This window comes from Nyctereutes procyonoides, unplaced genomic scaffold, assembly GCF_905146905.1.
Source record: "Nyctereutes procyonoides isolate TBG_1078 unplaced genomic scaffold, NYPRO_anot_genome, whole genome shotgun sequence".
Lineage (NCBI taxonomy): Eukaryota > Metazoa > Chordata > Mammalia > Carnivora > Canidae > Nyctereutes > Nyctereutes procyonoides.
In genome coordinates this window covers 2870820-2888826 of record NW_026575043.1, presented here as the reverse complement: position 1 = coordinate 2888826, position 18007 = coordinate 2870820, and the positions used below count along the sequence as shown (strand labels likewise).

Genomic DNA, 18007 nt, shown 5'->3' with positions numbered 1-18007 from the left:
TATACTAATTTTCTTTTGGTTAGTGTTTGCAGCATATATCTTTTTACATTCTTTTAGATTTACTTCTAAATACGTGTATCTATAAGTGTTCTTGAAAACACCTGATATTTTGTTTAGATAACCCATTTTTACTGGTTTTGAGTATCCTAATACATTTATTGTAATTATTGATTTATTTGTATAGCAATCTACTATATGTCTGCTGTTTTTTCCTCATTTTTCTTTGATTTTTTTTCCCTCTCCTTTTCTGTCTTTTAGATTAATTACATTTTTTAAATGACTCCTTTTTCCCTCTGTCCCTGCTAACTTGTTAGTTATACGTTCTTTCATAAGAATAACAATATGGATTAATGTATTCAAATCTCTAGAAATATTCACATTAAAAAAGACCTGTTTGACATCATTTAATGTAGCAATTTCCAAACTTATTTGGGAAATGGTATGAGGTAAAATAGGGACTCTCAGAGCACCCACTATCCTTGGGGAGACACCCATCTGGAGCCTTAGTGAAGCTGCATGATCTTTCTGGGTATTTCTACAGTAGTTATTTCTTGATAAACTTTGATAAAATGTGCAGAGAATGTGGGGTTATATAATAGGTCAGCAACCATGGTAGTTCTGTATCAGTGCATAGAGCTTGAGAATTAGTCTAGGAAACCAAATGATTAATATTGTTTTAGGAACCTTCACAGGAACATGCCCCGGGGAAGGTGATAACTCACATGTAACGGGAAATTGGTTGAAAGATTTGTAGGAAGAGCATACATTCATGTATTACTTATTCCTCCCAGTGAACAGACTACATTCATTGCAGTCCTTGAATAAGTAAGCTGATGTTCACAGTCTCCCAGCCTGGTCATTGAATTTAGACTATCCGATTTTTAATACTGATTTTTCAAGTTACAAAACCTACTTTTAAGAGCTTAAATACATTCTGATGCTTTGTCTGAGGTTGTTAGCCATAAGCTAATTAAGTATTAGGATCCATGTGCTAAAATTGAAGCTGTTATCTGAATAGTTAACATTATACCGTTTTCTTGATAATAATTAAGTAGCATGCATCTGCTCACCCAGAAGAGTGATCAACTCATTAAGACACAGGTTAAAAAGAAGCTATTATATCACTCTTCCTAGGAGTATTTGCATTTGAAATAGGACTATAGAGGAGAGGGTAACACTTTAGTCCAAAGAAAAACATCTCTAACAGTTAAGTTTTTATATTGTTATGCTTAATTAAACAATCTTTCTTTTCTCCTATCCTTTAGGAAGGACAGAAAAAAAGGGGAGGTGTGATGGTAATTGGGAATTAAGTCTGACATTAGAAAGAAAAAAATGTTCACTTAAATTATAATCAAATTTAAGTTAATTTTCAGGCAATATAAAACAAATGCAATTCTGAGAACATGAACATTCTAAGAATCTTTTTTTTTTCCTTTCTCAGGTGTGTCCTCTTTAAGTATTCAATTTGCCAAACTCCCAAAGGGATTAAAGCATTTAAATTTATCTAAAACCTCATTGTCACCTAAAGGTACAGTATGTGTTATTTACTTTATGTCTGAATATTTCTGTTACACCATGCTACCTTAAATAGTTAGAATTGTTACTCAGTTATGTATCTACATATGCATTACAATACTATGATAGTTATAAGATAAAGAAACTATGTAATTGGAATTCTGATTCTCTAAAGTGAAATGATTTCAGAACAGAGAATAATTTTGAAATACAGTATTTCACTTTTGACTTTGAGTCAGGAAGTGCTTACCTATATTTCCCCTGCCCCCACCCCCCTGCTGCCCCCATCACACACACTGTCAGATCGATGGTCTCCTACACAAAAGACTGGTAAGCCTAACTGCCCAGCCACACTATAGCTCTACGCCTCTATCCTGCTCTGGAAATTGCCTTTCCTTCCCCTGAGTCTTTTCTGACTCCCCCCTCTCGTGTATCTGATTGTTCAGCACATCCTGCCCATTCTATCATTATGTTTTCATATCAGCACCCCTGTAATACTTAAAATATCCCCATGCACATTGTGCCTTTGTATGCGTTTTGTATCTTGGAAAGTCTTTAATCCTGTGAGATGAAACCTCCTTCTGCCCTTCCTTCGTGTTTCTCTTTCCTGTATGACTCCTTGATTCCTCACACCAAACACTTCCCTTCTGTTGCTTCTGATCACCAGATGTGTGGAGGTTTTTCCTCACACCAAACAATTCTCTGCGATACCAGCTAGGTGTCCCACAATTTAACTCAATTCTGATCCTGTCTACCCAGAGACAGATCCCACAGGTTCAGGGCTGAGTCCCACAAGACTGCTCCCAAACTGCCTTTAGATGCCAGTTATAAGCCCAGGTTATTGGAGGTTCCGGAGACCTTGCCTTGGGTTTGATTAATTTGCTAGATTGGCTCACAGAACTCAGGGAAACACTTACTTATGCTTGCTAGTTTATTTATTTATTTTTAAAGATTTTATTTATTTATTTGAGAGGGAGGGAGTATCAGGCAGGGGGAAGGGCAAAAAGAGAGGGTGACAAGCAGACCCCCCCCCCCCGCTGCATGGGGAGCCTGACACAGGGCTTGATTTCAGGACCCTGAGATCATGACCTGAGTTGAAGGCAGACGCTTAACTGACTGAGCCACCCAGGCACCTCTGTTTGCTAGTTTATTAAAGGATATGATAGGGCAGCCCTGGTGGCCCAGCAGTATAGTGCTGCCTTCAGCCTAGGGTGTGATCCTGGAGACCCAGGATCGAGTCCCACGTCGGGCCTCTGCATGGTGCCTGCTTCTCCCTCTGCCTGTGTCTCTGCCTCTCTCTCTGTCTCTATGAATAAATAAATTTAAAAAAATCTTTAAAAAAAATAAAAAAAAAATAAAGGATATGATAAAGGACGTAAATGAACAAGCAGGTGAAGAGATAAGATATGTGATAAGACAAGGTGTGGGAGTCTTGAGCCCAGGAGCAGCTGTCTTTGTAGAGCTGGAGTGTGTCACCTTCCTGGTGTGGATGTGTTTGTCACCTGGAAACTCCCTGTGCCATTGGGATTTTATGGAATCTTCCTCACTTAGGCGTCATCCATTATTAACTCAGTCTCCAGCCCTCCTCCTTTTCCTGGAGGCTAGGAGTACAGAGGGAGCTGAAAATTTCAAGTTTCTAATTGTGGCTTGGTTTGTCTGCTGATCAGCGCCATCCAGGAGCCCACACAGAGTCACCTCAGTAGAACAAGAGCTGTCCCCAGTGCCATTATGACTTAGGAAATTACAAGGGTTTAGGGGACTCTGTACCAGGAATAGGGCCTCTGGCAGAGACCACTATTTATGTTTTCTATGATTGCACACCTCTCCTTATATTCTTGAGAGCTTCGGTTTGTTTTATAAAACATTTATCTGTAATTGTCTCTTCTGAGACACCTTCCCTATTCCTAAGACCTCAGTAGAATCAACCATTCTTTCCTCTATGTTACTTTTAGAGCAGATTATTGATCACATTATTACTTATAGATCTAACATTTCTGTACAAATACTGTGTTTCCATCCTAGAGGGGGGCTGTCCTTGCCTCCTGACCTGCATCTCTCCAGCCCCTGGCACAGCACCCAGACCACTGTCATGTTTAAGGGCTGTATATAGAGGGCCTGAGTGTCAGCTCTCAAGCAGATTGCCTGGGGTTGAGTCCTGATTTTTTTACTTAATATGAACATGCCTTCACAGGGTCTTGGTTTCTCACTTAGGCCATTTATAATATGGAATTAAGTCAGACACTTAGACACTTGGGGTACCTGGTGGCTCCATTGATTAAGCACCTGACTCTTGGTTTTGGCTCAGGTCATGGGATCCAGCCCCACATCAGCCTTCCACAGATCTTAAAGCTAAGTCTAGTCTGGTGATGTTACCCTCTACTCCAGCAAATCAGTTTGATACAGTGTATGTTCTCATTCATTTGGGGAATATGAATAATAGTGAAGGGGAATATAAGGGAAGGGAGAAGAAATGTGTGGGAGATATCAGAAAGGGAGACAGAACATAAAGACTTCTAACTCTGGGAAATGAACTAGGGGTGGTGGAAGGGGAGGAGGGCGGGGGGTGGGGGTGAATGGGTGATGGGCACGGAGGGGGACACTTGACGGGATGAGCAGTGGGTGTTATTCTGTATGTTGGTAAATTGAACACCAATAAAAATTAATTTATTAAAAAAAAAATAAACCTTTTTATGATGATTATCAAAGCATTATACGTTTATGATAAAGATTTAGAAGATACTGAAAAGCATAAATAAGAAAGCCAAATTCCTTGTAGTGCCAGCACCAAACCATATGAGACTGCCACTGCTGACAGCCTAGCACCCACCCTTCCACATGGTTTCTGCCTGTATGTAGTTTATCTACATGCCAACATACAGACACATGCGTATATGGTATTACAGTATGTGTGCCATTTCATAAACTTTTCTCCCCGCATGGTATATTGTGATCCTTTATGACTGCAAACACTTTCAGTGGCTGCATGCTGTTCCAGTGTGTGGAAGACATCCTATAATTTATTTAAATGATCTGTTATTATATTTTTGCATGGTTTCTAATTCTTTAATCATGCAAACAATGCTAACATGATTTCTGTATGCAATTAATAGTCATTTGTTACTTATTTAGGATAAATTTCTCTAGAATTGCTAAATCAAAAAAGCTTTTAAAAAAATGCTTTCTTTTGTTATTTACTGTCAAGTTGTCCTCCAAGTTATTTGTACGAATCTCTGTGCTCCCACCACCATTGAATGTTATTCTCCTTTTTTCATTGTTTATCAAGCATATAAGCAAAAGCATTCTGATTTTTAAAAAAGATTTATTTATTTGAGAGAGAGAGCAAGTGTACATGAGTGGGAGAAAGGTCAGAGGGAAAGAATCTTTAAGCAGACTCCCTGCTGAGCAGGGAGCCAATGTGAAGCTCCTGATCTCACAGGTCGTGAGATCATGACCTGAGCTGAAACCAAGAGTCAGACACTTAGCTGACTGAGCCACCCAGGCACCTCAAAGTGTTCTGATATTTTAGTTTCTTTGCTTACTGCTTAGGTGAATCCTCTACCCTCACCCCCATCCCTACAACACCCTCCATTTCTTAGTCATTTGTCTTTCTTTTGGTGGAAGTTGGTAGTTTCCATTCTTTGTTATCTATTTGCCATGTTAATCTTCTTTCTTGATTTACATATATTCCCTACATATTAAAAGTGTTAATCATTTATCATGTGCTCTATAGGTATAACTTTAAAAAATTTATTTTTTTGTTGAAATATAATTGACATACAACATTATGTTAATTTCAGGTATATAATGTAATGATTTGATATCTATGTATTGTGAAATGATCACCACAATAGAGCCATCTGGTACCACCTTTATCCAGCTGTAAACACTCCAATAATAAATACAAAGAATGGTTAAAATCACTGGGCAGCCAGAATGGAGAATGGTGTGTAACTCTGTTTAGTTTAGGTTGTAAGAGCTCTGATTTTTTTCCATCCTATATTTTTGTAATTTCCTGCTATTAGTGTGCCTGTTAACATAGGCCTCATGTGGATGTGGCCTCAAGAGGTAGAGGAGGAAGTCTTTCATTTTGTTTTAGTAGCATGAAGCTGAGCCGAGAATATAATTCTCTCCTGATTCTGTTCAGTTGTGTTGATTCTGTCAACACACATTACAATTTCTTTTACACTGTGATGAGAACTTTTAAGATCTACTCTTAGCAGCTTTCAGATACACAATACGGTATTAACTGTAATCACTGTGCTACGTGGTCTCTTTTTTTAAAGATAGAGGTGTTTAAAAAAACTTGAATTTATATGTTTAATTTATTTGTTCATTACTGTGAAATAAATAGAGGGATATATGGTGATCATTTAACTTCCCAAGGATAAGTGTGGGGTTGGGGTACCTCCATGCCACCACTCACTATGTCTCTATCCTCCAATGTCATGAGGGTGGGAGGTTCACCAGGCAGAACAGAGTTCCTCAAACCCACGTTGCCCATGCCCTTCACAAATAAAGGTCACTACACCACATTTATCTCTTCTCTGCCATAAAGTATGTGTACATTAAAATATGTGTTTTGAGAATTAATATTGTTTAATGATATTCTGACCAAAGAATTTTAAGCTGCCCTTAAAAAAGATGTATGTCTTAAAATGTAGGTTGGTTTTTTTATATATAAAAAAGATTTTTTTAAAGGATTTCATTATTCTTATAGATTTTCCTCTAGTATTTAAAAGGTTTGAAGATTCACAGTAGCTCAGATTACATTGCAGTCTTTTGCTGAATTTGACATTCGTATTTTAGTCCTATGAAAACATTTATATTCATGGCTCCATAATTCAAGTCAGATTTTTTTTTTCAATTTACCCATAACATCCCCAATGTCTCCAAATACCTTTTCTCTTCCTCAGATATTAGCTAAATGATAGTTTTCTGGATTTCTAGTAAATGTCCTGCTGGTTGCCAGATTATGTCAGTGCAGGGCCATCTGGTACCACCTTTATCCAGCTGTAAACACTCCAATAATAAATAGGAAAAATAGTCAAAATCACTGGACAGCCAGAATGGAGAATGGCGTGTAACTCTGTGTTTAGTTTGGGTTGTAAGAGCCCTGATTTTTCCATCCTATATTTTTATAATTTTCTGCTGTTAGTGTGCCTTTAAACATAAGCCTCACGTGGATGTGGCCTCAAGAGGTGGGGGAGGAAGTCTTTCATTTTGTTTTAGTAGCATGAAACTGAGCTGAGAATATAATTCTCTTCTGATTCTGTTCAGATGTTGGCCAACTGCCAAGTGCCCACACTTGTCAAGAAGCATTTTCCTGTCAAGACTAATTTGACCTTCTAATTTTGTAATTTATTATTGAGTTTTGTTATACTTCCCTAAGGAAGTGATTTTACAAATGATTTTCTTGATGAAAATTCGCCATGTTTTGGACTCTATTCCATTACCGAATATACTAGTACTACTACTAACAGTATACACTGGTGATTTAGGCAATCACAGATGTTACCTTCAGAAATTAGCCTTCTATAGGCCATTGCAAGTTCCTTTTATCCAGCCTAATTAATCAAATCTCCACCTCCTTCATGGCTGAGCTCTTGTTTCTTACCTGATAGAACTGACCTCACTGGATTATTATTATTTGACTGGGTCTCTCACTGGAGGGTATATAGTGTCTGCTGGGTCACCAAAGCCCATGCCTAGTGGACAGTAGGTCTTAGGTAAACTTTTTTTTTTGCAGTGAATAAATATTCCCTGGGGAATGCTGATTTTTCATGCTGGAATTTATTTAGTTTCCTTCTCGATGGTCTTTGAACGTTTTGAGGGCAACGAATGGGTCTGACTTACATATATTTCCCAATCCCCAGCAATTTATAAACAGTTTATGAGCGCTTAATAAATGTTGAATTGATAGCCAACAAATTCTTCCTGGTACTTAACTAAAATATTTTTCACTCTACACTTCTGTCTCCTCTCTGTACATACCCAGAAGCACACTCATGCCTGATAAATGGCTCAGTAGTCTTTATCAGACACAGAGTGCAGTCATGTCTTGTGACCCCCCAAAACTGGTGGTAAGATAATAATCCTTTCATCAGTGCCATGCACCAAACATTCTAAACTTAGAGCAGAGACCTGCTCCAGTGCGGGGCTGTACCTGGCACCCTCTGCTTTTTTCTTGGAGTGACTCACTAGATCCTGCTATTGTTACCAATTCTGGCTTCCATTGGCAGGCCCTACTGCTCACCCTCCCCACCCCCCGTCCCTTATCCTGAGGAAGGCTCTGTGTGAGTGTGGATGAAAACCCCATTCACTGTCTCCCCAGAGGGTGCTTAAGATAGGCTGGGATTTTCAAGAAGAATTTTACTGAAAAAAAAATTTATAAATGTATATCCAGTTTAGAAATAGCCATATTTCCAAAATATACAAATTGAAACTGTGAACTGTAGAAACAGGAAGAGCTGTGCTATGTTCCTGTTACTCTAAGAGTGAGCATCAGTGCTACTGTGTATATTGGCATCTTCGAATCCCAGTGAGCCACCAGACTCTCCTGGGTTTCCATTTTGTAGTCACCCCTTTCTTATGCCTTTCCTCCCCCATGGAGAGAAGTGGCCTGAGGAGAACCCACCAACAGGCATGCCCCCATAATGGTTACTCACATAGAAGAGAACATGGCTCTCACCTCACAGAATACTCTTGCCCTTCTTAGGTGTTTATTCTTTGTTTTTTGAGGTGGCAAGAACCAGTTCAGTTGACTTTGACTTGAGCCATTTGTGTTATGTAAGTAGTGTATACAGTGTCAATTACTCATTTTGCCTTTTGATTGCTTCTTACATTGTGTACAGATCGTGTTCTCTTTGTAAAAATCCATTTCCATCTGAATTTTGCCGTAAACATGATCTTTTTTTTTTTTTTTTTTTTTTTTTTTTTTTGCCGTAAATATCATGGGCTGCCTGGGTGGCTCAGCGGTTTGGTGCCACCTTCGGCCCAGGACATGATCCTGTAGACCTGGGATCAAGTCCCATATCAGGCTCCCTGCATGGGGCCTGCTTCTCCCTCTGCCTGTGTCTCTACCTCTCTCTATTTCTCATGAATAAATAAATAAAATCTTTTTTTAAAAAAAGTATGATATATTAGGTAGAACAATTATCTGATTTTTATATTAACTTCTAAGTACTTTAACTAGGCTGTAGTGCCTGAATACCATCTACATTACTCAAATCCTATACACCAAGTCAGGAACACCGAGTAGAATTAAGAGAAAGATAGAAGTGACCAGTTAGTCTTGTTTGTAACATTTTAGGACTTCAAAGTCAAATCCTTTCCATCCACATCAGAAGTGGAGCAGAATGAAGCCACCTCTCTCTCTCTCTCCTACTCCATGAGATGGCTGTGTCTGTGACTAACCTGTTCTTTCTGAGAAGACAGTCCTACCTTTGGGGACAGACAATACTTGTGGCTGACCTCAGACCTGCAGTTTGAGGCAGAGCCATTTATAGAACTCCCAAACCTCATTTTGTTTTCTGGCGTGCAAACTGAGCCTGGATCTTCTCCATGTTGCAGGGGTGAATAGCCTTTCTCAGTCACTGAGTGCCAACCCATTGACTGCCACCACCCTTACCCATCTCGACCTCTCAGGGAACGTCCTTCGTGGAGACGACCTCTCGGTAGGTTTTCCTTTCCTCATGGCCATGTTCAGAGACACCAGATCCCCTGATCCTGAATGATTGTCGGATGTGGCTCTTCTCATCTCCCCTTTTCATGACACTTTCAGATCATTTAGTTATGAGCTCATGAGAGATTGTAGAGAAAAATTCTAGAGCTGTCCTTAACTAAATGTAGTTTAGCACACAGATCCCCTGGCCACCCAACATTGCTGAAGTGTGATTCTTTTTGGAAATACTTTTTCTGAAGGACTTTTTTCCCCCTTCATTTTAATCATTATTGCACCTGTTAAAATTGACTGATAAGAAAGATTGGAAATGTAAACTGATTTCATCATTAAATAATATTGTTAAGAAGACAGGTAGGTTTGTTGTTATTGTTGTTTTTAGTAGTTTGTTGTTAATAGAAAATATTGGGATGAAGACCAGTCTTATCTTCCATGAATACAGTAGGGAGAGGAGAGGTCTGGGGAGATATTGGGGCCACTTTTTAAAGAAGTTTGAATTTGAAGGCAAAAAGTTTACCCTCAATGATGAGATTCTTCATGCAGCTGAATTGGTAATATAAATGTTTGGCAGATCTTATTGGTACAGTGAACTAGGGATGATCTCACTATCAGATTGGGTGAGTTGTCCCCTCTGGTCACCATGATAGAGTTGAGAAGAAATGCTCCCTTACCAGGTAGAGCCTATAGCAAATGTGCATCTTCGTAGAACCTTTGTGTGCCTTCTACTTCTTTATGGGGTTGAAAACCATTGTGAGATTTATTCTTATTTCTCTGTAAAGCAGGGAATATTGCCACAGTCCCTTTGTAGTATTTTTCCTGATACTCGAGTTCGCTGATAACTTGAACCTATTTTAAGCAATACTGTTTTCTGGTGTGCCATGACTTTTTCAATGCATTGCTCCATGTTAGTGGTCACCTTCAGTGATGATTCATAAATCTGCTCCCTCCTAATATGAAACAAGGAGTCTGATGTGAAACCACCAAGACATTATGGTGACAGACAAGAGAAATAGAGGGGTAAAAGAGGAGCCCAAAGATTAAGTAATAAGACTCTGCTAACGTAGGGGCATTTAGTCACTTAAGGTAGAGTAACCCAGAATTTTTTCTCTGGCTGAGAGGGGTTCTTGTACTAGCTTGCCTCTGGGATAGGAGAGGTGGAAGGATGAGGCCTGCGTGAGTGGGTACCCAGCCCTGGACAGGCTCTAGGAGGTTCTGGGAGCCATACAGCAGGTGCAGTGAGGGGCTTACTGGGCCCCTACCTTTAGGGGACCTGCCTCTTTGGAGAAGTGTTGGCCAAGTAGGGTCTTGTCACCAGTCGAGGGTGATTAGAGCTCCCCCAGCTGGTGGATGAGAGGAAACCACAGCGCCAGGCACACAGCGCGAGAGAAGCAGATGTCTTTACCGAAGCCAGAACAAATTCTTTTTCTGGATCAGAACATCTCATAATCCAGTGTGTGGTGTGTGTTGGTTATTCTAAAGTATTTACAGGCTAATCTTTTGCTTCTCTGAATTCCTTAGTAGAGGGATTTTGCTCAAGCATGATATAGCTAAGCCGCTGCACTGAGTCTTTGCTGAGGACAAGGGCATCGCATGTCCGTGTAAGCTTTTTTGTTTTTACAAGGATCTGGTGGCATTCCGTGAAGCTAAGGAGAATTTAGTTATTTTCTTGGTGACAGGAGTTTGGACGCAACTTATTATTGGTGGACTTTGGTAGTTGCTACTCACACAGGGAAGTTGAGGTGGCACTTAAATTTATTGTTTTGATGGCCTTGCACAGGAATAAGGGGAGAGTTTAGGCATTGTGACCCTTTGAAACCAGACGTGTCTTACTTATATGTGAGTTTTTTTTTTTTTAAGAAACTAAACTAATAGTGCCATCAGACCCTTTCTTGTTAGATTATGAAAGTAAGGATAGAAAAATAGCTGTGTTGGACAGAAGAGAGTATTGCCTGAGACCCATCTTATGGTTCAAATTCAAATTAGTGAAACTTTGAACGTTTTCAAAAGTGATTAGCATTTTGATAGGGTGAGTGCTATTCAGGTGGAATTTTAATCTCAGCAGTTAAAATTAATTAGCACTGCTCCAAAATTATAAAAATGGAGTTAATCAGGAAAATTAAGTCATGTGTAACAAAAGGGGGTTTGGCATCCAAGAGTTCATTTGGCCTTTTTTTTTTTTTAAACTCAAACATAATTTTATTTTAAATATTCTTTGGAACTTTGCTCCAGAGAAGGCAAAGGAATGACATGAAATTCTGCTCATTCTCTTGGGAAGAGTAGAGAATGATTATGGGAGGATTTGGGCAACTTCTTTTTAAAATACTAACGTGTATGTATGTGTGTGTTTCCAGATCCTAATGTGTTTGTTTTTTTGTTTTTTATTTCAAGTACATGTATAGTTTTTTGGCTCAGCCAAATGCCATTGCTCATCTGGATTTATCCAATACGGAATGTTCCCTGGACATGGTAATGTTTTTTTTCATATCACTCTGGGGGTGTCAGAGCATCCATTTAGATGGGATACAGAGAAGGCTTTCTCTCTAATAAAATATTCTATTAGTCCTTGAAATATTTGAAACTAAGAGTGTCTTCTTTCTTCCTCAGGTCTGTGCAGCTCTTCTCCGGGGGTGTCTCCAATATTTAGCTGTGCTCAATCTCTCCAGAGCTGTCTTTTCTCACCGGTATGGGTTTATACCTGCCATCACTGTCATCTAGGAATATCTTCCTCCCAGAAAAGGTCATAGCGATCTGAAAATAGAGCAATAAAGGATGTGTGTTGCGCATGAAGGGAGGTGACCTTAAAACATAATCTATCAATATGTTGCCTTGAAAGTGCAAGTTTTTGTTATTTTTTTTCACTGAAGTACGATGGATATTCTTAACACTCCTTTCAGTCTGCTATGTGAACTGTCTAATAACTGCTTGTCATATGTACACAGGCACTCTCAATACAGTAAAAACTCTTTTAAAAAGGACTTTTCAACAGTGAACTTGGAAGCAAATATAAAACTCCCCCTGGGAGCTTATGGCTAGCTCCATGCATTTTTAAAAATTTTTTAAGACTTAAAAAATTTTTTTTAAAAGATTTATTTATTTATTTATTTATTTATTTATTTATTTATTTATTTATTTATTTATTTTAGAGAGAGAGAGAGAGAGAGAGAGATCGCACACAGGAGGGAGGGGCAGAGAGAATTTCAAGCAGATTCTGTGTGGAGCCAACACAGGACTCTAATCCCATGACTGTTAGATCCTGACCTGAACCTAAATCAAGAGTTGGCCACTTAACCCTCTGAGGCACCCAGGTGCCCCCTTTGTGATGATGACTGGTCTTCAGTAGAGCTATTGAGCTTACTAATAAATCACCTTGTCTTCCAAATGAGAGGTTTTATTGAATACCTAGCACCTTACCTAGGTACAATCCTAGCAAGCCTTAGTAATTATCTTGAAATTGATGCATTTACATTGAGCTGTGGACTGTCCGCCAGGCTATTCATACTTTTGTTCATAAGTATATCAGTCAGAATAGGTTAGATTGCTTCATAATAACAAATGATCCTCCCTTCCCACCCCCATCTCCATGGCTTTCAGCAGTCGTAATTTTGTGACACGTCCTTTGTAGGCTGGACACATTGCCTTTATTCTGGAAGGCAGATCTCTAGCCACACAGCAGAGGACCAAGAATTACGGCTCATGCTGGCTGGGAAAGCTTCTCTCTGAAAGTCATACACATCGCTTCTATTTGATGTGATGTCCCCTTGCCCAAAGTGACTCGCATGACCAAGCCTGCCAGTGGGTGGGGTGATGAGGCATCATCTTCTCACAGAAAGGGGCAATGGATATTTGGAAACATTGGTACAGTAGACACCAGACAAAGTAGTAGTAGGAGAACGTATATTCAGAGAATATTTTAACATTTGCTAACAAAAACCAAACAGGAGCGCATAAGCTTATATTGTTCCACTATTTGGAATCAGAGTTCATGGGAAACATCTAACATGTATTCTACCAGAATTCTCTTTCCTCTTAAATTTATTTTCAACCTCTTAGAGATTCTGCTTGTTTTAAAATTATCTTGTTTTAAAAACTTTTTTCTAATATTGACAGGTTTTCCTGGACCTCTGTACAAGAAATATTGTTGAATGTTATATGGTTGAGCTAGACCTGGCCTGGCCTCTGCCCTCAGTCTCTGTGAATCCACCCACAGAGTGTGAATAACTACCATTAAATGAGTGTTTACTCTTCATCAGGCTAGTGCTTTATACATGTGGATTTACTCAATCATGCCATCAATTCTGGCAGATAGAACAAAACAAGCAGAGGGTTCACATTCCAACTTTGACCCTGGGATCTTGTTTTTCTAAAACCCTCATAGTGTGGTGTTGACTCTGCCTCTTTTTCAAGATGTATGATTTCTACTATAACAACAAGGGCACATATTTGGAATTTATAGCCATCTCCTTTGGAGTTTTGTCTTTATTTTAATATTTGGCCTGAAATTATTATATTTGCCCGATGGCGGAAGAGCTGAGCAGGCCACTTGCCTTGCAGGCTTCATGCCAATCAGACTTTCTGTGGTGTTCCTCCATTCAACATCCAGTCGCATATTGTTGAATCTAAGACATGCCACATCCAAGAGTATTGCCAAAGTGCATGTAGTAATTCTAAGTATTCAATGTCACCCAGGGGGAAAGCTCTTTAAATTGTGAGAAATCTACATCTCCTTTGACCTCTAATTTCTTAAAAACTCAAACAAGGAGATCTGTGGGCAAACACATTGAGTTCATTGGCTGCGATTAATAGCAATAGTTTTAAAGACTTAAATGTCTTAACTTCTCTTGCATCATTCCTTTGATGGCATTGGATATATTTAGCTTCCAGGCATTTTGTTTCTTTTTACCTTTAAATTTCTCCCAAAAACGTTATGGATTCATGGGTTATTTCCCAGTGTCTGAATAACCAATGGGTAATTTTGCCAATCTGGGAGTGGGGTACAGGACCAGAGGTGCAGCTGCTAGCATGACTCTCGTGTTTTGTTTTTTAGGAAAGGAAAAGAAGTACCCCCATCCTTCAAACAGTTTTTCAGTAGCTCCCTGGCTCTGATGCAACTCAACCTTTCAGGCACAAAACTGTCTCCTGAGCCCTTAAAGTGAGTGATCAATTAATTTTCACCAGAACTTTTAACGTTCAGTTTGTTATTATGAATGTACTTGAAAAAGATGACACATAATCCTAAAACAGGCAGCGCAGATGAAAATGCCTTTCTAACTTGGGACACAAAAGGAAATCACATTCTTTTTGAGTACATTGTGCGCTGTTGATATTATTGCATCTTCTGTTTAAAAAAAAAATCTTCCTTTGGTTTGTGACCTTGGCAGTTGTCACTGATCTTCTATAAATGTGCACTCAGATGCTGTTGCCTTTATGTTAACCTCTGTTCAGCCTGTTTTAGGTATATTCATATATGTATGTTCTACTCAATATTTATTCTACATATTTCTCCTAACCTTAATAAATTCTATACACAGTGTGTATACAGCAGAGTCGGTTTTTAGGTGCTTTAGTTACTGAATTACCTAGGTCAGTATAGGCTGTCTGTCTGGTGTTTTTATTTGGCAGTCAACTTAGGTAATGGGTTAACATTCCTAGTGGTGGAGTTAAACTCTTTAACTAAAATATGGCTTGAGGATAATTTATCATCAGTGAAATTTCTAATTTATCACCATTGCCAGAAATAATCAAAAGGGCTATAGCATCAAATTCTCTTTAAGTCTAAAGAACATATTTTCAAGTAGTTAAGAGTACGTACATGTTGCATACGCTCAAATGCATACACAGATTTCTCCTTTCCCCAGTTGGCATGTAAATCAGCATTTAATTTGTATGAAATGTTAAAATTAATGTCTGCTATTCATTTTACTAGAAAATTAATCTTTATCTAATTTGTGAGTTGCCTTTTTTCTCTTTGAGAGGTGTTTAATTCTTTTTTTTTTTTTTTTTTTTTTTTTTTTGAGAGGTGTTTAATTCTTGATTGCAGTATCTCACATGGCACCATAGGACTTAAACAATGAATGTCTTTAAGGACAGTAGATCTAGTCAAGTACTAAGAAAAAGATCCAATGGATATGGCAGCCTTTTTGTTTGTTTGTTTTAAACATTGAATTGATATATTGAAGGTCTATAAATGTAACAGCTACAGATAGTAAAAGCCTCATGATGAGACTCTTTGTGTGGATATTAATTAAACTAATGGAATCAGTATTCTAAAAGGGGATCCATTATAATTTAGTCATATTTACTTATTCATTCATTTAACTAATATTTATTGAGCATTTGAAGTGTGCCAGATAAGAAGGTGGTACTGGGTAGAAAGCAAATCCACACTTGATCCTTGTCCTCATTGTTCCAATAGGAGATCAAAACAGTTTTAGTGACAGGTGCACAGCATTCCAATTCTTTTAATGTTCTTGATCCTGTGAAATGTAGAGTAGCACTTGATTGATTAGCATTATTGATTTTATAGAATGTTCCATACCACCACAATGCTGGATTTTACTGTATTGTTTGTTTGTTTATTTATTTATTTAATTTTTTTATTCATGAGAGACACAGGGGGCGGGGCAAAGACACAGGCAGAGGGAGAAGCAGGCTCCATGCAGGGAGCCTGACGTAGAACTTGATCCCGAGACTCCAGGGCCATACCCTGGGCCGAAGGCAGGCACTAAACTTCTGAGCCATCCAGGGATCCCCCACTGTATTGTTTATTATAGAGACTTACTGATAAAAAAAAAATCATACCACAAAGTGAACTTTGTAATTGTTAAATCTTGTGACCTGTTGTTATTTATGTGAACATCTAATAGTGTCCTATCAGTGGTCTCTTCAGCTCTGTGTTTTACTTAATAAAAATTTTATTTTATTTTATTTTAATAAATTAATTTTTATTGGTGTTCAATTTACCAACATACAGAATAACACCCAGTGCTCATCCCGTCAAGTGTCCCCCTCAGTGCCCGTCACCCATTCACTCCCACCCCCCGCCCTCCTCCCCTTCCACCACCCCTAGTTCGTTTCCCAGAGTTAGGAGTCTTTATGTTCTGTGTCCCTTTCTGATATTTCCCACACATATCTTCTCCCTTCCCTTATATTCCCTTTCACTATTATTCATATTCCCCAAATGAATGAGAACATGCACTGTTTGTCCTTCTCCGATTGACTTACTTCACTCAGCATAATACCCTCCAGTTCCATCCACGTTGAAGCAAATGGTGGGTATTTGTCATTTCTAATGGCTGAGGAATATTCCATTGTATACATAAACCACATCTTCTTTATCCATTCATCTTTCGATGGGCACCGAGGCTCCTTCCACAGTTTGGCTATTGTGGACATGGCTGCTAGAAACATCGGGGGGTGGTGGAGGGGGAGGAGGGCGGGGGGTGGGGGTGAATGGGTAACGGGCACTGAGGGTGACACTTGACGGGATGAGCACTGGGTGTTATTCTGTATGTTGGTAAATTGAACACCAATAAAAATTAATTTATTAAAAAAAAAAAAAGAAACATCGGGGTGCAGGTGTCCCGGTGTTTCATTGCATCTGAATCTTTGGGGTAAATCCCTAACAGTGCAATTGCTGGGTCATAGGGCAGGTCTATTTTTAACTCTTTGAGGAACCTCCACACAGTTTTCCAGAGTGGCTGCACCAGTTCACATTCCCACCAACAGTGTAAGAGGGTTCCCTTTTCTCTGCATCCTCTCCGACATTTGTTGTTTCCTGCCTTGTTAATGTTCCCCATTCTCACTGGTGTGAGGTGGTATCTCATTGTGGTTTTGATTTGTATTTCCCTGATGGCAAGTGATGCAGAGCATTTTCTCATGTGCATGTTGGCCATGTCTATGACTTCCTCTGTGAGATTTCTCTTCATGTCTTTTGCCCATTTCATGATTGGATTGTTTGTTTCTTTGCTGTTGAGTTTAATAAGTTCTTTATAGATTTTGGAAACTAGCCCTTTATCTGATGGGTCATTTGCAAATATCTTCTCCCATTCTGTAGGTTGTCTTTGAGTTTTGTTGACTGTATCCTTTGCTGTGCAAAAGCTTCTTATCTTGATGAAGTCCCAATAGTTCATTTTTGCTTTTGTTTCTTTTGCTTTCGTGGATGTATGTTGCAAGAAGTTACTGTGGCCGAGCTCAAAAAGGGTGTTGCCTGTGTTCTCCTCTAGGATTTTGATGGAATCTTGTCTCACATTTAGATCTTTCATCCATTTTGAGTTTATCTTTGTGTATGGTGCAAGAGAGTGGTCTAGTTTCATTCTTCTGCATGTGGATGTCCAATTTTCCCAGCACCATTTATTGAAGAGACTTTCTTCCAGTGGATAGTCTTTCCTCCTTTATCGAATATTAGTTGACCATAAAGTTCAGGGTCCACCTCTGGGTTCTCTATTCTGTTCCATTGTCTATGTGTCTGTTTTTGTGCCAGTACCACACTATCTTGATGACCACAGCTTTGTAGTACAACCTGAAATCTGGCATTGTGATGCCCCCAGCTATGGTTTTCTTTTTAAAATTCCCCTGGCTATTCGGGGTCTTTTCTGATTCCACACAAATCTTAAAATAATTTGTTCTAAGTCTCTGAAGGAAGTCCATGGTATTTTGATAGGGATTGCATTAAACGTGTAAATTGCCCTGGGTAACATTGACATTTTCACAATATTAATTCTTCCAATCCATGAGTGTGGAATATTTTTCCATCTCTTTGTGTCTTCCTCAATTTCTTTCAGAAGTGTTCTATGGTTTTTAGGGTATAGATCCTTT

General features: G+C 38.9%; 1 protein-coding gene across 3 annotated transcripts in view; it reads left to right on the top strand.

Moving 5' to 3' along the window:
- Positions 1-18007, top strand: part of CARMIL1 (capping protein regulator and myosin 1 linker 1) — a 325852-nt gene that overhangs the window by 175709 nt on the left and 132136 nt on the right. For all 3 annotated transcript variants that reach the window (XM_055322435.1, XM_055322434.1, XM_055322433.1), the window contains exons 12-16: positions 1442-1528; positions 9085-9188; positions 11582-11659; positions 11798-11874; positions 14238-14342. In XM_055322435.1, the coding sequence (XP_055178410.1) occupies positions 1442-1528; positions 9085-9188; positions 11582-11659; positions 11798-11874; positions 14238-14342 (451 nt within the window). The remainder of the gene's footprint in view (positions 1-1441; positions 1529-9084; positions 9189-11581; positions 11660-11797; positions 11875-14237; positions 14343-18007) is intronic.